Source organism: Eptatretus burgeri, chromosome 7 (assembly GCF_056783735.1).
Source record: "Eptatretus burgeri isolate ZD-2024b chromosome 7, Ebu_testis_v1, whole genome shotgun sequence".
NCBI lineage: Eukaryota > Metazoa > Chordata > Myxini > Myxiniformes > Myxinidae > Eptatretus > Eptatretus burgeri.
This window is the reverse complement of record NC_140967.1, coordinates 8840068-8862836: the sequence shown is the minus strand read 5'-3', so window position 1 is coordinate 8862836 and position 22769 is coordinate 8840068. Positions and strand designations below refer to the sequence as shown.

The 22769-nt window shown below is 44.2% G+C and overlaps 1 protein-coding gene across 1 annotated transcript in view; it reads right to left on the bottom strand.

Annotated features, from left to right (window-relative positions):
• Window positions 1-8084: 8084 nt before the first annotated feature.
• Window positions 8085-22769, bottom strand: part of SPATA17 (spermatogenesis associated 17) — a 72419-nt gene continuing 57734 nt past the window's right edge. Inside the window, exon 10 of the mRNA XM_085887370.1 lies at window positions 8085-8429. Within this exon, the coding sequence (XP_085743496.1) occupies window positions 8367-8429 (63 nt within the window). The 3' untranslated portion in view covers window positions 8085-8366. The remainder of the gene's footprint in view (window positions 8430-22769) is intronic.

Sequence of the window (22769 nt, the reverse complement as noted above, 5' to 3'; positions counted from 1 at the left end):
TGACCCTGATGACTTCGACCAAAGAGAGCATCAAGCTGGATGGAAGGCCAGTATATGATACCGAATTGATGTACACCCGAGTCATACGTCTCCAACAATACAGGGATATTGATATCAAGGATGTCCTCTCTTATGAACTGTCTCCTGTCCCAGCCTCCTTGTTTGATGAAAGCAGTGTGATGCGGGCTCAGTCGAAAGCAATCCTGAAGACGAAACTCCAAGTTGAGCAATCAAGTCGAATCCAAGGTGTTCCAGATGCTGTCATCATCGATGGATGCGCCATGTTATGGACTGTACATTGGCCCACAAATGGTACAGTTGAGGATTATGTGATCAACTTCATGGGAACCATCAAATACCACCTGGAGTGTCGTGACATATACCTGATTTTCGACAGGTACATCAAAATCAGCACGAAACAAATGACGAGATCCAGTCGCGCAGGTCATGATTCAAGTCAAAAACATCAACTCAACTTACACACAACACTTCCAGTGCAAAAAGTGGTCCTAAATGTAGCCGACAACAAAGTACAACTGATCGATTTGATCTGTCAGTATATGATGACCCACATTGTGGACAACCAGACCAAACTGGTGATCACCGGAAAAGATCCTACACCAGTACAAGTATAGAACAATTCCACTCTCCAGGGACAGGATCTGAAAACACACCATGAAGAAGCAGATGTCATCATCATCCATCACTTAATTAGAATTGTGTCAGGTGTCAGTGGTGACTCACACATCAAAGTGGTCTGCGACGATACAGATGTCTTGTCCTGTTGATTCATTTCTACCTCGAGGAAAAGATGACTGTGGATGTCAGCATAGAGAGTCCGTGTGCTGGGAGGGCGAACATAAACATTCGCCAAACAGCACTGAAACACAAAAGCATCGCCAAATATCTGCCTGCTGTACATGCTTTGACCGGATGCGATACTGTGTCATATTTGTTTGGCATTGGAAAGGCCACAGCGCTGAAGGTGCTAATGGGCGGACATCATCCCACCTTACTTGGTTAGCTGGACGCAGATGAGGAAAATATGATATCTGAGGCAACTACATTCATTGCTGCCTGTTATGGTTCCAAAGTCGAAGGTGATATGTCCACACACCGGTATCAGTTGTGGACATCTAAGATGGCCAACTCCAAGATTACCTCTGCTCCGAAATTGAAATCGTTGCCCCCATCGCATGATGCCTTTGTTCAACATGTACATCGCGCTCATCACCAAGTCATTATATGGAAATCGGCCACTCAGTCAGACCCTCCGAACTTGGATCCCATCAAGTATGGATGGCAAGAAGGTGAGGACGGTGCGACATTGTGTCCAACCACACTTCCACCTGATGTGTCTGCTGCACCAGTCACCATTCTGCAGCTGATCAGTGTGGATGCTCCACCAGCCGGCCATGTTCCACCGGGAGGTGTGGTTGTGTGGTAGCACAGATGTCATGTTCGATGATTTGCAGTTGTAATGCTGGATCAGACTGTTGTGACGAACAGACAAGGGCAGCAGCTGTTAATCACGAAGACGATGACGAAGATTGAAGATAATGTAGAACATTGATTGCATCCTAAACAAAGTTAATATTTGTTTGCCAAAAAATAAAAGGTAATTTCAAAATCATATACATGTACATACTTTCTTTAAGACATAACCCAAAGTCATAGTCAACTATCCACACGTATCCGGATATATTTGTGTAAAAATCGTATTCCAATATAATCATCAATTGATTGATCGTTGCAAGTAAGTTACTTCAGCTGTCATTAACTATTATTGTACGTAGTATTAATATTTGAGGGTTCATCAAATTCAATTTCTTTCTCGAAGTGATCAGTGGAACTGCAAAATAGCCATTTTTCATCTTAAAATGGTGGTCATCTTGAAAATATGAGACAGGTCTTACATATACACCTTCAATTTTATCATTGTCGGATTCCTTGACCATGAAAACATCGTAGTAGACACCAAAATTGTGTGTGTAAGTTCATTAGAAGTGAAGATTTAGCCCAAAACAGAATTTATCGAAAGTCGGTGGTGGCCATTTTGTTTTTCGCCTCTAAAAAAAATTCCTCAAGGGTGCGAGTCTGGGGCACCCGGCTGATTCAGATTCAGGATAGCTCAGAGATGATGAATCAACCAAAAAAAACTTCATAATAACGCTAAAGCACGCTTTGCCCTGAAATGGCTGTTTGGCATCGAGACTATTTTGGAGTTATCCAGAGGCGACGTCGGTAACAATATTTTTGTCGATGTGCCCAGGATGGGTTTACCATGACATTTGTACTCAGTTTGCTTTCCATTTGTTTCAGAAAAGAGGCAAAAATCACAATGTATAGAGTCAGTCTCAACAGATGTGCTCTGTTCACAGTCTTGTGCAGAATTAATAAAGAACTGACTTGTTGAACTAAGGCACCACTCTCATAATGTTAACACCGTTTGTCTGGTTTTAGGAGATTGCCACTGAAAATGATCCACGATTTCTTTAGTTAATTTCCTTCAAGAAACTGACAAACGATATGGCCCAGCTTCATGTAAGGATCTGCACATTTTAAGAGGAATTACAGGTGATGGTCTCACTATGTTCCAGTTCTAATCATTCTTGTCTTGCTTCACACTTTCTTTTACTTCTAACATCCTCACCCCTCCTTCACACCAATTGATCTCACCTTCCTCATTCCCACTCCTCCTGGTTTTCAGCTTGGAATCTTCTTACCTCTTTCAGTACGCTCACTTGCTTCTCCTCCCATCTTCTAATTTCCATGTGTATGCAAGTGCCTGTTGAGTGCAATGGTAATTAAGTCTATATTAGGTCCACGAGCAGGACGACACGTGATAACTGCACCAGGATACAGTCGAGTAAGAAAAATGATGATTTTGGCTTCGTTACATTACTTGTGCTATTTCTACAAACTCAAGGTACGATGGTCGTTAATGCTTGTGATTCTCTGTGTATAATGAGCAGAATCGGTTCCAACATGCCCAGCAATTGGCTGACTCAGTCTTGGGATTATCCACTTCTCCATGTCATAGTCTTTGATTAATGTGCTTACTTTACCAAATAACATTGTTTTTAAACAAGTGATCTTTCATGCAGCATTCATTTATACTCATACAGCATCTGTTGCTTCCATAATTGCTGCAGTTCCAGTTGAAGAATTATGTGGGAGATCCATTTCATTTACCCAACCGCTAAATAACAGGTGCCATGCACATGTAATTACCCCACGCGTGTGAAGAAAAAAAGTGGGGTTAAAGGTTTGGTTCATTTTGTCTGTGTGTCTGTCTGGCAGTCAAACAAAATTGAAAATCATTCCAAACAGGAAACTTACTATTTTTAAGGATGTCATAAAGGACACATAGAACAGGCATGAAGAACTAATGTAGCGTGTTAAAGAAGGTGATGTCAAAGAAGCTGCATCAATGGTGGTTCACTTCCGAGATTTTTTTCTCTACAACCTTTAAAATCTTTATTTTATTTCATTTCAATTATATACTTGAACGCTGAAGAACACAAATTGCCTTTCTGGCACTTTTAAAAACCCTTCTGCGAAGCAGTACTTGGACAAAATATTATGGCATTTTACGTCATCACGACCAATCAAATTTGTCGCTCACAGACCCCGTCCATGTCCTTGTTTCTCAAGACTTCGTGGGGTAAGGTGTTCCATGTACGATAGTTCCAGTAGTGTTAATCCAATTGGAAATATAGCAAGTTCACCACTGTTGCGAAAAACTGAATCTGGACTTCATCTCCACGCTTGACTAAATGCTTGGGTCTTGCACCATAACAGACTTAATTTTTGCAGATCGTGTCAGAAATCTTGTTGGAGATGGTGGCCAAATAGAGTGGATGCTTGTACGGTGACCACAGGCAATGGATGTAAAGATTTTCTTGCAACAATGTTCACAACAGTCTAACCAGTTGAATCTCTATCTGCAGGACATGGCTGATGCAAATTGATTGTAGCTTTTCCATTTAAATCATGTGTGGCATTTACAATAAGAGTGAGAATTGCTTTGCAATACATGTCCCCTACAAGTCCCAAATGAAGACGAAGAAACCCTATAACCCAACTTGTTTGACTCCATTTGGCAAAAGAAAGGGAAAATAATTTTTTATTTACTGGTATCTTTTGAAGACGAGAAACCAATAAAGACAACCAAGATAACAAACCGTATATAAAAATAAGTTTGCTTTAATGCACGCTCGAGCCGATAGTGGAACCAAAATAAAGAAGACGAACCTCTCTAACCCACCGTATGTCCTTTGTTTCTCGACTTCGTTTATTTCATGTTAAAAACTAGAAGGGCACTCGGTGGAGCGCATATCTCTGCCACGTAACGCCTGATCCACGAGAACATATCGGGCCCAATACATTTTTGAAATACCATGCTATATATCATTTTTGGCCCGATCTCTCAATGGTGAAGAATCATCTGAAAAAGTTAAATAATTGTCGTATCCAGATCCGGATTTGGATCTTCACTAAACCGAATCAATTTGTTGTGGTCACACACTCAACTGGTCCACCAAGTTTCATCCTAATGAGTGCGCAATTTTTGAGATATTGTGTTATATATTAGTTTAGCCCTATCTCTCAATGATGAAGAATCACTTAAAAAATTATCGGATCCGGACTTGGATCTTGACCAAAATTGAATCAATTCTTCCTCGTCACACACCCAACGTGCTCACCAAGTTTAGTCCGAATCCGTCCACAACTTTGTGAGTTATCGCGCTATACTGTATATCAGTTTAGTACCAACTCTCAATGGTTAAGAATCACTTAAAAATTTTTTTTATCAGATCCGGATTCGGATCTTCACCAAAATCTAATCAGTTCGTTCTTGTCAAACACCCAACCTGCCCACCAAATTTAATCCGGATCCATCCACAACTTTTTGAGATATCCTGCACACAAACAGAAAAATAAACTGACAAACAAGCAGACAGATATTATTAGTATTAATATTGTTTTGTAATAACAATATTATCATAATGGTTCGTACTCTTGTTAATAGAAGCAGCCTTGGAAAAAGACCACAGCAAGCTATCTATATATCTTAACACGGATTTTGCTTCAGGCGGAAAACCCCCTTGGGGAGTGGGGGGGCAAATGATGGTGCGACAACCTCCATCGTGTGGCCCGTAGTTCTGTCAAGTTTGGTTAAGATGGAAAAAGTAATGACCGAATGTATTGCGGTCAGACAGACAGACAGAGACCAAATTGCTATCTTACTATGATAACAGATTCCACAATGTTGGAAGGAATTAAAGTTAATGCAATCAGGTGCTAGTTGGATGACATGGATTTTTTTTTGTGTACATCGTCGAGGCTTGTGGGAGAGCTAAACTGAAAGGATCAGGACACAACAGGACAAAAATAACAGTTGAGAGAGGTGTGTAACACCAACAGTAGACTTGATGGCCAAAATAGAGGCCGACTTAGACAAACAAAGGGTGTGGGGAGGAATGAGGGACAGGAGAGGATGCATAGGGTGGACAAGATGATGCATGATGTGCACAAGAAAAATACAGCAGGAAACTCTCAGGAGGGAAACTGGAAATTTTGAAGAATTGGATGTGGTGGTTGGGGAAGGGGAGGGGGGGGGATGTTAATGAGGGTAGAAAAGATCATGGATTGGGGACGGTCTGAGATCATGGTGAACAGCTATCTTGAAGACCAGGAGGGAAGAATGAGATTGAAGAGAATGTGAACGTTTGTTCCACAGGCAGGAAAAATAAACAAGAACGAATGAGTGTAGGTGAGCAGCGATTCTAGATTTAGGTAGTTTCAGCAGAAGGGGTTGATGGTGCACCATGTGTGCCCTGCAAAAAACTGAGGAGGCGGGACATGGGATGGGTGCTATCGGGATGGGTGCATCTAAAATCCATGTGCAAGGATCCATTGGAGGGCCAGTCTGGTGCCAGCAGCTGCGGTAATCCCAGATCCAACAGCGTGAGCGAACGCTGTTGCAATTAAAAAGCTTGTATTTGGATTGATAAACTGTCTGAGGCAGAACGAAGGTATTTGCATGTTTTGAATGTGAGGGGAAGATGTCTGAAAAGTGGGACTGTTTGTACAGATGAGTAAGAACAGAAATGAGTTCTTGGACATATGGTACTTGGTCAGAACAATGGTAGGGAGGCAATTGAGATCATTTGCCTTGTTAATTAGTTTTTTGGGGACCTACATTAAGAAGTATTTGTCAGAATATTCTGGTTAATAAAGATACAAGGGCATGATTCTGGTTTTTTTTTTGAGATGGGTGGGAAAATTTTTCCAGAATTATCAAAAGTAAAGTTGGAGTAAAAAAAAACAAACATAAGTGTGAAAGGCATCTGCCTTAGATTTTTGGGGATAAGAAATAAAGATATCAGAATTGTTGAGAGATGGGAGAGATTCACAGAAGTTTCAACTGATGAATTTGGCTACAGACCAAAAATATGGCTTCCAGAGGGGCTTGAGGTTACACACGTTTAGTTTGATTGATGATCAAGGAACAAGAGTTGTGCACTTTAACATAGGGTTTGACGAGTTTGTGTAGAACGAGCAGATTTCTATGTTCGAGAGCGAAGGTTTTCCTGGCGGATTGTGACATAGCAGCGATGATTTAATCAATGAGATGATGACCTTTTCCCAGTTTTGGTTGGGTGAGGGATAAACAGGGATGGTATCAGTAATTGTAGTCCCAACTAAGGAAGAGAGGAAAGATATTTTTTCGAGGGAATTGTAAATATAACTTGCACAGACCATCCTAGTTAGCAGGTGTCAAAGTTAAGTTAGCACTTAGTGGAGGGATGTGGTTAGAAGGTGTGAAGGGTTGGCTAGCAGAAATAAGGCAATGGCATGAAGAGTCCAGGGACGAAGATATAGAAATCTGAGGTTAAAGAATAGAGCTGCAGATGAGAGTTGGCCAATGTGTTCCAGCACCTTGGCCAAACTCAAAAATCCTGCCCTTACTATTGCTGCGAAGGCAATGGCAAAACACCCAGTGTACTCCTTGCCACAAGATTGCTTTGGCAGGTAAGCGGATGGACTGATCACCTTTGGGCAAATATTCCCAAATTTGTAATATATAACACTGATTTTAATGTCAATATGTGCAGTCCACCCTCCTTCTCCTCCTCCTCCTTCACTGTTACAGGTGAAGTGGTCTCATCTCCACTGCCCCACCCCTCCCATAACCCATCAATAAATAGATAACAATTGAAAAATCATGCTCTTTCACTTTCATCCCAATCGAAATGCTTCATTTAATAATTTGTCGGATAATATTGGTTTCGGCTAAAAAGGTACTGTACTATGTATTTTATCACTTTTCATGAACAAATAAGCCTTGTGGACCTCATTCTTCAAAAATAAATAATGCATCTAAATCGCAGGTAAAATGATCCATTTCCTTTTGTGCTGTTAAAAGTTGTTGCCGTGTGTCCTTCTCCGAAATGTTGAAGAACTATAACAAAGGATAATAAAAGGATTTTACTTAGCTCAGCAGAAGCACAAGGTTGATATTTTTTTCTCAATACCTGTCTTTGTGATATGTGGTGATAGTACGGGTAAAGAAAAGGTCATGTGCGTGACCTCAATATCTCGTACTCCAGTAATCATGGTTTGTGACGGATAAGAGTTGTGATCAGTAAGTTTCTGGCTTGACATGAAAAGTCAATAATCGAAATTGTTTTTGTTTTCCCACATTAAAAAAAAACAAAAAAAACTTTCTTGTGACGGCAATACAGCAATTTTAACTCTACACAATCATCTTCATTTTATCTTACTCCGACACCAGGCCACGGATTCTAAGAAACCTTCATAATTGTATTGGGATTCAATGGACCTTCTCCAATACGGCAGGCCAGTGATGGCAGTGGTCAGACAGCAGGCGAGCCACCACCACCTTTCAGATAAGTGTAGGCAGTCTGTTATTTGTCATGGGTATTCGCTTGGATGAAGTGTGGCTTACAGCTCTTAGATTGTGGTCCCTGTGGAGCCATAGGTCACTTACAAATCACACTCATTCATCGGACAGGGTAAGCGACACTATGAACGTAACTCCTGGCTGATTTATTCTTTCATTTCTCCAAACTCATCCAACCCTGGCAGTTTCATGTTGCTTTTTACATGAGATGAGATCTCTCTCATCTGCTGAAGTGACAAAACGTGCACAACTTGCATTGAAAGCAGGCAGTACAAAACTCAGTTATGCATTGTCAATTTTTTTATTTTAATGTTGTCGTTATCAGAGGGGTTTGTCAGAAGTTAGATCTACAAGGGGAAATAAGGAGAAAAAGTAAGGAGTGAGGGGCAGCTGTTCAGGCTCGGGTTATCCCAGTGGGCAATAAACTTTGTCCTCAGCAGTACATCTTTCCAAACTTCTCAAACAGTGGGATCGTGCGAGTAATCGTCTTGAAGGGCTGGAGAGGAAGAGAGGGAGATATTGAGTGAGGTGTTTGCTGGAGGCATCACTTATAGGGACTGAATGACAATGCAAATGTATTGTTTACCACCCGCAGTGGCAAGGGATCATGGACAGTTGTTTAGCTTTGTATGACGTTTAGCTTTCAAGATAGTCTTTTTGTTGTGCAGAGAAGTAATCGTCAGGGATTTATCTTTAAAGTGCTTCCCTCTGGCTGCCCTGCACCTGCTGTTCCCTTTACCATACCTTTCATCAAGATTTCTGTGTGCTTTTGCATTAAAGAGTCACAAATCTGGGCTTCATAAACTATTCAGTGTCTTCACATTCGAAGTTATCATCTCGTTGTGATTTGTGACGGATACAGGTACGCGCTAAGCACTTGACATACGGTGATGATATATACGTCTTTTTTTTGAACTCAGAGGGCTAGTCAGATGTATGTAAGCTCAAAGTAATGATATAACTCAGAAATCCTTGACATACACTGGCAAGCTTTTAATGGGTTAATCCATGTTGGTATTGTGCATTTTGCATAATGATCCCTATGGGAGGATGAACAGGGGAAACAACTCCAGCCAAAGCTTTCTCATCAATGTCAGCCTGATTTGTCACAGAGGCACTTGTCATAAATTCCTTTGCTAGTCCTATCATCCTAAACCAGATTTTAGACGTTGGATATTACGATACTAAGATACCATACTCTTCAGCAAAACTTTTTTCCGAATTATAAAATGAAGGCGCCCGTGATATAAATCTAAAGAAAATCGCCATAGATCGTTTGAAGATCCACGCGGCTTGGAATGCTTTGGGCAGGGGGGGTCTCGCTTGATGCTGGCTGTGGGAGTCCAAGCGTTAATGATGGATGCCCGGAGAGAAATGGTGACCGTGAACCTGGCGTGCACCCCAAATCCACCATCAGGTAATTTCAGGCTGGCCGCCATCGGTGGGCCTTGTTGTCATAGAAACTCAGCCGATCTTGAATTCCTTCGCCTAATGGTTCTGCCCAGCTCTTGCCCCTAAGGAAGATTTGCCAGCTAAACAGTATAAATCATCAGTGACTGGTAATTATGAGTCTGGTCATATGCATATGCAGATAGCAAGAACTGTAAAAAGATAGATTGAATTTGGCACAGGATGCCAGGTTGTGAAACTCATAACTTTCAAAACTGTGAGATGTGAAATTAGGGCTGACTGTAATATTATATTGGGACCTCCATCTAATATACTTGGCTGTGGCACACTTGGATTTTTACTTTGACAAGATGAAGTGGAACAAGATCTGGATGGTATTTTGAGGGATGTTATCTTCAGCAATTTAAACCTTTGGTACCTGCTGCATAAAAGTAGCAAAATGTCGTGATGTCATGATGCGTTGTTCAAGCTCATTCGAAAAATGCTCAAATGATTGAGATCCAGCAGTTATAATGGGCACGCAAGATGTTTGCTATGTTTGTTACGATTTTCAAACTGTTCACAAAATTTCAGCATGATAATTAGCATGACAGGTACATTAATACATCATCGTCATCAAAGTACAAGTACAGGATACATTACAACTGATACGTCAGTGTATTTAAATACACCATGGCATTCATTTGGCTTTCCAGAATAACTTTACATGAATAGTTTACATCTCCATTTCCTGGTATCAATGAGAAAATAAATGCAGGGTGTTTCCTCAAATAGTGGTTTAAGAATCCTCAAATACAGTATATTGTTACGATGGAGGGGGTACGTATTAGGTAGATGACAAGTTCGGTGATCTGTGGTCTGTGTGTTCAAGTCGATTAGACCATTCTTCTGTCACAGGGACAGGGACCCATAAGAAGTTGTTTTGTTATTCTGTCTGCCTTATGAAGGGTGGTGTTGAAATAGGCATTGGGTAGGAAAGCGTCGCTCTCTCTGTCTCTGTCTGTCTCTCTCTCTCTCTCTGTCTCTCTCTCTCTCTCTCTCTCTCTCTCTCTCTCTCTCTCTCTCTCTCTCTCTCTCTCTCTCTCTCTTTCTCTCTTGTTTTGTCCTCTCGAGAAACCAGGTGAGGTGTCAGGTGTTGGTTTAGCGATTAAGGTGAATGGTTTGCGACCTAAGGGTCCTGAGTTTGCGCCCATGTTTTCCGCTGAATTAACACCAGGTGGGGTTGACTGAGGCTGTCATACTTCCAAGATCGGTGAAATGAGTACCAGTGTACTAAGGTAATAACCATTCAGGGTAACATATGTCGGAGTGACGACCGATCCAGGACTGTACTCCTTGCCAATGAAACTGCCTCAGCAGCCCTATGCACCTTTACGGCATGAAAGGAATGGTCTTATTATCATTATAAACCAGGCAAGGTGCCAGGTGAGGGAAGAAGAAAAAGGGGTGAATTAACTGATGACAGCAATACGCGTTTGGGCTGATTATCTCCCCTCCCCCCACTCCCAGGGCCCGAACTTTTGGTAAGAGGTCTCCATGCTGCAGCGGCATTAGAAGAACTTCAGAGGGCGCGTCACCATTGGTAAACTGGAAGCTGTCACATGATTGGGATGGGCGGAGCCGGTGATGACAGCGAGTACCGTGGTGTCACCCCGACGGTGGGGACCTACTCCCTGACTAGCCAGCCGAGCCTTGAGCAAAGAACGTTGAAGAGGCACGGGGCACGGCTATGCAGGGAGAGTATAAAATATACTGTGGATGTGCTGTTCTCTCTGTCTCTGTCTGTCTGTCTGTCTCTCTGTCTCATCTGGCAGCCTTTCCAGGGCTCTAGCATCTGCGGGTTTTCACCTCGTTTTGGATCCATATTCTCCGCTCCCTACATACGGCACATCTATCTGGTCACCCGAAAAGCTCTTGCCGTTCTGTCTCTCCATTTTTCTCACCCTACTGGATGCATCGCCTGTTTGCTGGTTCATGCTGAGGCTTAAAGACTTGCTTGCGGTGGAGTCATTCCGATACTCAGTACCAGTATCCTTCACCAAAGACCTCTCCTGACCTCCCCATTGTAAATGTGTGAATGATTGTGTGCTCATGACCTTTCGTTATTTATTTCCTGTATTAAGGCTTTTCGTTATACCGGGTGTGTACATTTATTACTTCTGGCACTGAAGGTGGACGAAGGTTATGTTTTCACCCCTGTTTGTCTGTCTGTAAGCAGGATATCACAAAAAGTTATGGACAGATTAGGACAAACTTGGTGGACAGGTTGGGTGTTTGACTAGGATGAATTGATTCGATTTTGGTGAACATCTGGATCCGGATACTGGAATTGTTAAAGTGAATCTTTACTATTGAGAGATAGAGCCAAAAACGTTATTTTGTACGATAGCTCAAAAAAGTTGCAGACAGATTCAGACAAAACAACGGATTGGAAGTCCGAATCAGCCCAGAGTTACACAGATTAGGCGTTGCATGTATTATGCTAATTAGGCCGAGCGAGTCTGATGTGTGACACAGTCTGGGTGTGCGGTGTTGAGAACTGCAGCCAATTGTCCCTCAATGGGTCTTTATTATAATCACCAAAGGAGCACCACCACAGACAGAATTCACCCTGAGACCAAGTTAGTTTAATTACGAAAGTCACGGGGAGGTGAATATACAACAAGCAACAGTACATAAAAAAATAAATTGTAACAACCACTTCCCCACGATCAATCCACGACACAGACACTTCCCCACCACACAGCCACAGACCAAATTAACGATTGGGATTCCTTAATTATCCTAAGCCTTCGGGACCAGTCATACACACCACATAAGAGAGACAAAGCGGGAAGGAGAAGACAGAAGAGAGTCCTGTCAAACCACACGGAGCTTTCCGCAGATTCTAGTACCAGTCCCGGCTTGCTCGGACTGGGCTGACCTACTGCCGTAGATATCACCAGGGATTGTGAGGAGATTAGAGGGCATTGATTTGGCACTGGTGAAGATGTTGATTGGGGAGGCATGGCTCTGGTTGGATCGGGGAGACGTGGCTCTGACAGGATCGGATTGGCGAGGAACGCAGTTTCTCCCATTCCAATTCCAGGTAACTCCTCCCTTCCCGTCTGCACATCCGTCTTTATAGCCTCGGGCCCATGCGTCATGGATTATGCCTCATGCCCCTCCCCTCTCACTCACCCTTGGACACTGCTTCAGTTGGGTGGGCGGAGCGATCCCTCTGTCATCTCTCATTCCAGAGCTCTGAAGGAGCACGGCCCGGTTACAATGGTCTGATCGTGTTTCCCACCAGGCTAGCACGTCCAGCCGAACGGAATGCTAAAAAGAACATAAATTACAGATTCCAAATGGCACAACACCAAAAACATGGTCAAAATGGTTGACAATTCTAGATACAGACATGAGGATGGGTGGATGTCATCTAACTAGACATATAAGTGACGCATATCTAATCACACAATTCATTACTTTACACTTACTCAAGGCATTCATTTTAAGGAAATAACTGCTCCATACGAAGCATTATTAACCCGTAGGAGCCATTTCCACGCTTATTCCAGACACACACACACACACACACATATATATATATATATATATATATATATATATATATATATATATATATATATATATATATATATATATATATATATACACACACACACATATATAATATTTGAGGCTCATGGAAGAGTGAGAACATGGATAAGAACAGAAACACTGCAGTAGAAAGTGGGAGACACACAAACAGCAGGGTAGAATGACACAACAGAGGGACTCTTGGAGGAAGAATGGGTGAGGGAAAGTGTGAGAGCAAGGAAAGGGTGAGGAGAACACATGGGATGAACAAGCAGGAAACAAACTCAAATACAGCAAGCAGGGGACAAACGATGGTGGGAATAGTACGGATGGTGAGAGACAATGGGAGGAAAGAACGATGAAAGGGTGTACAAATAAGGGGTTAAATGGGGAGGCCTAACCAGCCGAGCTGAGCGCACAAGATCAACAAAACCAAACTGGCACGCAAAAGACACAGCGATGAGAAAACTACACAAACAACCATCGACAAGAACAAAATCAGACAACAATCAAATGCAACAGTGTATTTCTCTTCGGAACAGTGTACTTAAATTTTTTGAAGCAGGTCATTCAGAGCAGCAACGAAAAGCATTTTCTGCCAGAAACTTGAGAAAATTATTATTTACCATAAGTACTACGTATTGTATTGATAGTAAGACATATAGAGGTGGGAATGTTTCAAGTTGACTTGTTTAGAGTAAGCAACATCGACATATTTGGTTTGTTTTGAGTCGGCAGCATCTCGAGTGGGCAGCAAAATGTTTCAAGTCGGCAGCATCGACATATTTCATGCACAAAAAATGGTGAATTTTTTAAACTTCACCCTTCTCTCCTTTTCAATGTGCAATCCCGTTTCCCTTATTACGTCTTTCCCCATTTACCCTTCAAGATTGTATGCTCCTTCCCTCAACACTGCTTCTACTTATTTTCCCACCACTTTTCTTCTACCAGTTCATTTTGTCCAAGTCAAGTCCAGTATTGTCTCATGTCTGGCTATTGTTTTTGTGATTTGTTTGACTGGTCTTCAATGAGCCTTACTCCCAGCTGTAAAAAAACAAAAACAAAAACACAGCCCTTACCTCATAACTTATTCTTATCCTTCTGCTCTCTCCCTCCCTTCCCACTTCTCTCCCCCCACCCAACCCTCAACACCTCCTGACCACTTTTTATTCTTATCAGTCTCTCCACCCCTTTCCTCTCTTCCTTCTCCATCTCATTCTCTCCCATTTCTGTCCCTCAGATTTCACTGTAATAGTTTTGACCTCCTTTCCCAGGTAATTGCGTAATCTAATGAAGGGGACCTTCACAAAACCTAACTCATCAGAGCTGTTTGAGACTCGCTCATCTCCCTTCTTGATATAGACCCAACTGCATTTACTGACCTGCCTCACATGCAGGATCTGGTGTTGCTATCTGTTTGTAGCATCCTTCCCCATGACGCTTCTACCCTCCCCCGTCCACCCCAGTGCCAAAGTGTATCTTGCACAGCATCTCTTCCTGCCAAAGCACCTTCTTTTGTGTCTGCTTATGCCATCCCCTGAGTGACAGGGACACCATCTTTCATGCACTCTCAACGCACATGGATTACATCCTTTCCACATATCAAAGATCCCTGTTCTTGTTCAATGTTGATTTTAATTGCCACCATGCTGACTGGTTTGAGTTGAGCTCTATGACCTCCAACCTTGGAATAGCATCAACACCTTCTCTGACTTGGCAGGTCTCACCCAGCTGGCCAACTTTCAGACCTGTATCTCACCAAATGGTACACTTTCTCAGCTGGATAAAGCAATGTTAAATTTGCGTGTCATTTGCTTATCTGGGATGATATGTTTCCTGAAACTATACATTCCGTTGGCAGTTTTCCAATAGCTGCCAAGTTTACTGCATAAGGCATTTTTGACAAAGCAGATGTACTTATGAAATAGACTACCCTATTCTGTGATCGGCTATCTCTTTTCGATAATGGTCATCTACTTCCTTAGCAACAGCTCTTGATGAAGATAAGGAAGTACACAGAAGCATACAGTGAGGCAACATCTCGCAAGGATTTTGCCTTCTTCATTCCGAAAGTCAATCCCACGATTGGGAACTTACAGTTGGTGAAGGTACGGATGCAGATACTGATACCAAGTTAAGGTATGGATTTGACATGGCTGAAACTCAGTTTATATCTATCTGAAGAACGAGTCAAATAATATGTTTGCCTGAGGTCAACTCTTTCTGTCTATATTTTATCTTCAAAATACTGGTCAAGACTATCCCAGGAACGTGTTCTTCCACTCCTTCACTAAATAAGTAGAAAGTCACAATGGACAGCTCACAAGTAGGCAGAGAGCCTGAATGGGGTCTTTACCAAAAAGCTTGGGTTCAAAATCCCTGTCTCCTCGTCCCATCTCATTTCTATCCCCTTCCATTCCGTTACATACAGGCTGCTTCACTGTGCAAGTGAGCTTATCATCAACATAAGGAAATCAGTATCTTAGCAACCTTAACACCTCTTCTGCAAATGGTTCAGATGGCATTGGTGCTTTCACCTCAAAACTAGCCCTTCCTCTTTCCTTGCTGTTCTGCAAACATACTTCAGGGGTGGTTACTTCCCCTCACTTGGGAAGGTGGCTTTTATGTCATGAAGATACACATGAGTGCCAATACTCAGCCTCTAAACTACAGATAGGTCAGCCTTCTTCCTTTCATCAGCAAGACAATGATATCAATCATCACAGAAGACCTCAAGCCCATTCTCTTTTTTAACCGTGTAATCTCAGATCACGAGTTGGGCTTTCTTCCTGCCACTCAATCCTGGACACACTTTTGATAATTAAAGGAACAGCTCAAGGCATTTTCATGAAATAGTTTTTGTGCTGTCTATAATGTAAAGTCTAAACAATATTAAAAGGACTCGGTGGTGTAATGGTTAGTGTGTCCCCTCTAAGTCTGGGAGATTGGAGGTTCAAATCCCGTCTAATGAAGGGTACCTTTACAAAGTAAGTAATACTGAACACTTTAAAAATGGTATGTGCTGCTTCCTTGATTGATGCTCAGCATTTTAAAATGCGAGAACATGGACAAACAACCATAGGTTGGCAACAATTGTGCAGGCTTAATGGGCTTAATGGTTTCTTTGTAAGGGAATTAATATTTAACATGCAGCTCTACTTATTAAGCTATTTGACTAATGGCATCCAGATCCTTCTCCAAATCTGGATCTCAAAGTTTCTCCTTCCTCATAAACATCTTGTTGCTGATCTGGATGGAATTATTTTTTCCTGTACTACCCTTAGAAGATATATATATATATATATATATATATATATATATATATATATATATATATATATATATATATGTATACACATGTATGTATATGCAGGTATGTATATTAGGGTGGTCCAAAAAAGTCGAAAAAAAATAGAATGTTTCTCCACAAGCTTAAAATTATTCTAATATGATCCAATAACGCGCATAATTTTTTTTTAGCTTGATCGGAGGTGATTTAGAGGTCGCTCCATATGACGACTTTTAGTCTCATGACTTGAATAAATTAGGGTATGGTCAGGTCCGATTACGGGTACTTCTGGATGTCCGAGGTGGAAATAGAGTGCATTTTCACTTAGGAAGTTCAGAAGTGTACGGATTCGCATCTCACTATACCCTAATTTAACATAATAATAACTAAATAAATAACTAACATATTTTTCGTGAATCATTGAATCTAAAACACTGGATGTTGGGCCGGCTAGAAATAAGTTCAGGTGGGAGGGGAGACAGCAATACAGGTGGAGATGATAGTGGTATTTGGTAAATGAGACGAAATATTCTAATAGTTTGTAATTCCATCGATTGAAAAATTAGGGTATGGTGAGATGCGAATCCGTACACTTCTGAACTCCCTCGGTGAAAATGGACTGCATTTTCGAACTCAGTGGGGTCGATTTACTCTAAGAAAAGTTTAGACGGACAACAAATTAATTATAGATGAGAAAATATCGAAATGAGTAGGATTAGTTACTCAACTCCAGTAATGATAAATCTTGTTTTCGGTCATATTTTCGAAATGGTAGTGAATTCATTGTCGGTGCAGTCATTTCTTAGAGTAAATCAACCCCATAGAGTTCGAAAATGCACTCCATTTCTACCTCGGACATCCAGAAGTACCCGTAATCGTACCTGACCATACCCTAATTTAACCAACTCATGAAACTAAAAGTCGTCATATGGAGCGACCTCTAAATCACCTCCGATCAACTTAAATTTTTTTATTCGCGTTATTAAATCATAGTAGAATAATTTAAGGCGTATGGAGACAACATCTGAATTTTTATTTTAATTTTTTTGCTGTTTTTGGACTACCCTCATGTATATGTATGTATACAGTAGAGAGAGAGATATATATATATATATATATATATATATATATATATATATATATATATATATATATATATATATATATATATATATATATATATATATATATATATATATTAGCCTGGTGTTGGCGCAGTGGTTAGGGCAGCGGCTTGGGATCCAAAAGGTCCTGAGTTCAAGCTCCGTTGGGCCACTGAATTAATACACCAGGGGGTTGACTCAGCCTGTCATCCTTCTGAGGTCGGCAAAATGAGTACCAGTGTACTGGGCCGGTGTATACCCCGGTTGAAATAGGTGTACCATATCCCTGTGTCGTAAGAGGTGACCAGGGTTGCGTCAGGAAGGGCATCCGGCGAAAAACATGTGCCAAATCACTATGCGGATCATACGGATGATCCGCTGTGGCGACCCCTAACGGGAGCAGCCGAAAGAAGAAGAAGAGATATATATATATATATATATATATATATATATATATATATATATATATATATATATATATATATATATATATACATGAGGCCCGGCGAGGAGGAGTGATGGAAGCGACATTTTTTTGATGATGATGATGAAGAAGATGAAGATGATAGGCTCGGATGTTAGGGTAAGGGTTAAAATAGTGCAATATGAGATTAACTCCAAAATGGCCGATGTGGCCCTTACAACACTTCTTCTCCCGGCGCTATATATATATATATATATATATATATATATATATATATATATATATATATATATATATATATATATATATATATATATATATATATATATATCGCGATATATATTGTTGCGGATTTCGCGCCCGCCGGCGTGCTGACGGCCACGTAACTCGAATCGCGGCACGTCGCCCACCGGACGGACAATCCAGTCGTGACCCTCTCGGACTAACGCCGGGAACCAGTCACGGGTGGACCTTTCGGTCTCACCGCGATCGAGCCAATCAGCCCCCGCGTGGGATAGGGTTGCTCGCCAAATTCGACCTACCTAAGTACCCACGCGGAGGGTAGACCGGGCGATCGCACCTCGCCGCAGGTCGACTTCGGACACGGGCCACTTAAGCGACCCGTTCCGTACTATCAGAATAACCGAGCGGTGTTATCGTCGACCTCGACGGTTCGATTAATTATCGGGCGTATTCAGCCCACTACCAACCCTTTACGTGAAGCAAGATGAGGGTTCAATGGGGGAAAAGACGAAGCGAAGCGGGAGAACAGTTCAACAATAAAGCACATTTATTCGCGGCACACGGGAAGCACACAAATACAATTCCACCAAATGCACACAAAAAAAAGAAAACACAATTCCATTTACACAAAAAGCAAATATAAAAGTGAAAACACAGTGCAGAGCTAATACCGACTACCGAGCACACGGCAACACTTATTCAATTCTACTTCACAGACGGCGCCGACAACACATACCCAAAACCAAGGAAAAGAAATCCCTCAAGGATGAGGCGGGCCTGAGGCCGAGACCGGGTCGCGCCTACCCGTCTGGTAATGAGACGCGGAGCGGCGATGGCGCCGCAACCCGCGGGCCTCGTGGACGGTGTCTGGCAGGGGGTGGAAAGGGGCCCCCTTGGTCGCACTATCTCAGCGCGGGGGGAAACAGGAGGGGGTTGTTGATGCTCGGGGTATAGAGGATCTTTATTATCCCTGGTGTGCGTCTCCACCTCGGCCAGGTCGCGCTGTCGGCCTCCCTCGGGCGTGCAGCTCCCGGCACCGACGCGAGCACCCCCTCGTCTGCCTTCGCCGCTGCCGCCTCTCCGCCTCTGGACTCTCCGACTCTGGACTCTTCTTTGGACTCTCCCGTTGGACTCTTCTTTGGACTCTCTCCAGCTTCTCCAGTTACTGCAGGCTTCGGGCTCCAGACTTCCACACTTCTTTGACTGACGAACACGGTCCTTTTATCCCCCCGTAGCTTCGCCTTTGACCCCCTCCCTTTGACCTTTCACCTCGCTCCCCATTGGCCCGGGAAAAAGTGGGCGTGAAGGCTTTTTGATCCACAAATTTGCATATATCGATCGTTCTGGAGGCGGGGCCAAATCGCCCCTCGCTCACCGATTGGACGGCAAAAAGTGGGCGTGTGTCGTTTTTGATCCGTTTTTGAAGCACAAAATCCGTGATTTTGTACACGCTGTTCGACGTGCGCCCTGCACGAGTCCAACACCGGTACCCACAGCGGGGCAAGAACGGTGGCGATGCTACGGTTGCGAGGTGTGACGTGAAGGTCGTGGCGGTTGTGGTGAAGCGGCGTTGTGGTTGGTGGTTGATGTTGTGGTTGTGGTGGTAATCATGGCGGTTGGTCCAAAATAAAGATAGTAAAAGAAAAACGGCTATCCTGAAGAGTCGCAGCTCGCATAAATGACATGTATTCCCACTAGACAACGGGTTTGGGCCTAACTACACATGCACTTACCGAGATACCTCACCTAAGGGACCTGAATGGTGGTTTGCGAATTTGGTAACCACAACACTACCCCCTTCCCTTTTTACAGACTCGTCCCGAGTCGTCAAATTTTCGTGTGCCATCATGTGTAGTTTTCCCCTAGTACATTTTATCTACGGATCCCTGAGTGCGACATTCATGGTATTCGTGTCCCCAAAATAAATAACCTGAGGGCTGCGTAACTATCTAAACAAACTCACTCACACGGACGACTTAAATAAAATTGCCGGCGCTAAGACAAACATGCCGGGGGCGCACTCATATTTACAGTACATCTTAACCTTAACTTACAAATTTTACACTAAACCATGGCCCAGGATCACTGAACTCTGCAAAAGAAAAGCAGTTAGCAGGGAGCCAGGCTGCCCACATGCAGTCTCTGACTCAAATAATGCAGGTGACAGGGAACGTGGCTGGCTGCTCACACGCAGTCCAAGGCCTTCCCTTTTGAACTGAACGCAGTGAACCACAACGGTGCATGGGCTGCACAAACGCAGTCTCCGTGCCAGCTCAAGCGGCACACGCAATGAGCACAACGAATGGATGCATGAATGGATGGACGCAAACACGGTGCACGGGCCGCCACTGCAGGCCCTTGTTGTAGCTGCCAACAGGGCAGTTCTCGCAGCTTGCAAACTGTTGCCTTGCGGATCCTGGCGCACATGGAAATGAACAGGGGGGGGGGGCAAAGCAAAAATTGAACGGGGCTGGTGAACCTGGGCAGTGGGCATGGCATGGCAAAGGCAAGCAGGCAAACACAGCCCGCAGATGAAGCTGGCCAGCCTTTGCCGTTCAGTGGAGGTTGGTGGAGGGAGTGCGGTGGTGCTGGCCACTTGGAAGGCGGGCTCGGACCTACCTACCTGTCTCCCTCCCAACCTATCGCCTTTGCCTGTCACTGTACATACCCACTCCCTTAATTTGTGAAAAACCAATTTAGCCCCCACTTATTTTTTTTGTTGTTTTTATTTTTTTACTTCCCCACTATAAATCGTCCCCTAACCCCCTTTATCGTCCTTGTTCGGCTAACCTATCCTGTCACCTAGCCTACTCCCAACCCCTACGTTCCCTTCCCGGAGGGGAATAAGGGAGAGCTAACGTCCTGCGTCGAGGCCCAACGAAGCCTCAGAATGGCCTCCTCAGAGTTCGGCGATCTATAACCAAAGTGGGTCCAGCGGCCCACAACGACAGCGAGGGGATGGATGGTGCGGAGGGGTACATCTCCTAATCTACCTTAACCATTTAACTGTTAAACTACCCCGGGGCTTTCAACAAGCGCCTCTCGCTTAAACTATTGGTTCTAACAACCCAGATTCCCGTCGCCTGTGTTGGTGTCCTCACAATTTCGGGCCTCGCCCCCCAATTTTCTCTCCGTGCCCTCACACGGTCTCCTGGCTGGGACACGTGGCTCCCTTTGGCAGGCACGACCCGGTGCCGATTCTCCCGCTATGGCACCCCCGGGCACTACACTGCCTCCTAGCCTACCAGCTCGCTAACACCGGGAGTGCCCCCATGGCACCTCCCCTGAAACGCACACGTGGCAGGCCGGCCTCCCGGGCCCCTTTCCGAGGGTCACCCGTGCCCACAACACTGCCCACGCGGCTAATGGCGCCCCGGGCCCCCGCACCAAGCAGGCGCACCCGTGCCCACTACTCTATCCCGGCCCCCATGGGCCCTTGGCCTACCGCGGCCGACTAGCCTGGTGCCCGGGGTACCCACTCAGCGATACTCACCTTTCGCAGCCACGCTCCCAAGCCCGTCAACAGGGCTCCTGCACCCCTCCAAATGGGTTTCGAGCCTACTTTCCCACCAACAGCAAAACGACCTCCATTTTTCAATTTGACTAACCCAGCTAACTCACTTTACTCTGACCCCGGGGTCCCTTGGGCGGGAGTCACTCCTCCCCCCAATCACTCATCGCACCATGCATTCCCCATTCACTCCACACACACAGACCCGCTGGCCTCACTCACTCACCAAGCACATGCTTCCACCTCACTCAACATGTACACGCTTCCAATTCACTCACCAACAACTCTTCAACACACACACCACTGAACTCTGCCATCCTTCTATCTACATCCCCTAACTAACTCGTGCTCCCACGTCGTCCCTTAAACTATAGCACGTTCCATTTAACCTACGTAGCTAAGCTACGTCCCCACTACACATCCAAAGTCTGTCTCTGTCTCCAAATCAATCATTTTATTTCCCAACCTAAAGCTCACTAAATCCCTCTACCTAATCCATTCCACGGACTCCATGAGGACTTACCCCTGCCCCATGAAGTCGGTCTAACTAAGCTAACCCTTCCCCCTAACTAGTTTCCATCCTGTGCCCAGGGTTAAGGGGGTCTTTCACCCCTTGCCCAGGAATCCTGTGCACCCGAAAGTGAGGCTTGTTTTTTTTTTTTTTCATGCGCAGCACCTGCGCGGCAACTCAGAGCTCGCGCACTTTACACCTGCCCGTGACGTCATGCAGCTGCACGTGTTCCTCGTCCCTCCTTGGACGGTCCCATCCGGCAGAGATACCCCTCCTGCCGGATTCCAACCACACGTGCAGCCATGACGTCACCATGCGCATAAAAAAAAACACAAGCCCCACGTCTCGAGGGGTTCCCCACGCGAACACATGTGCTTTGCCCGTTGGAGCTTAACACACACGATCGCGTGGAGAACCCGTCCGGTCCAAATCCGTAGTCCTGCCTAAACTTTGTCCGTCCGCGGGATCGGCAAATCCACCGCGTGCGTTTCCGGACCGGGACTTCACTCTCGCAAGCGAGCACGTGGCGGTCTCGTGCGTTGCACAGCACGAACCGCGTGCTCACTGCTGGGTGAACCCGGCACGGTCCACGAAATAGCTCCAGCCGCTACTCGGCTTTCGTTCCTCTGTCGCCGTCGTCGCCATTCAACCCACGCACACCTGCGTGTTACGACGCACACAGTCCACTCCATCACATTCACACCGGGAGACGCGGCTGCGTGCTCCCGCATGCCAACCGACATCTCCCTCACATACCGCTCTC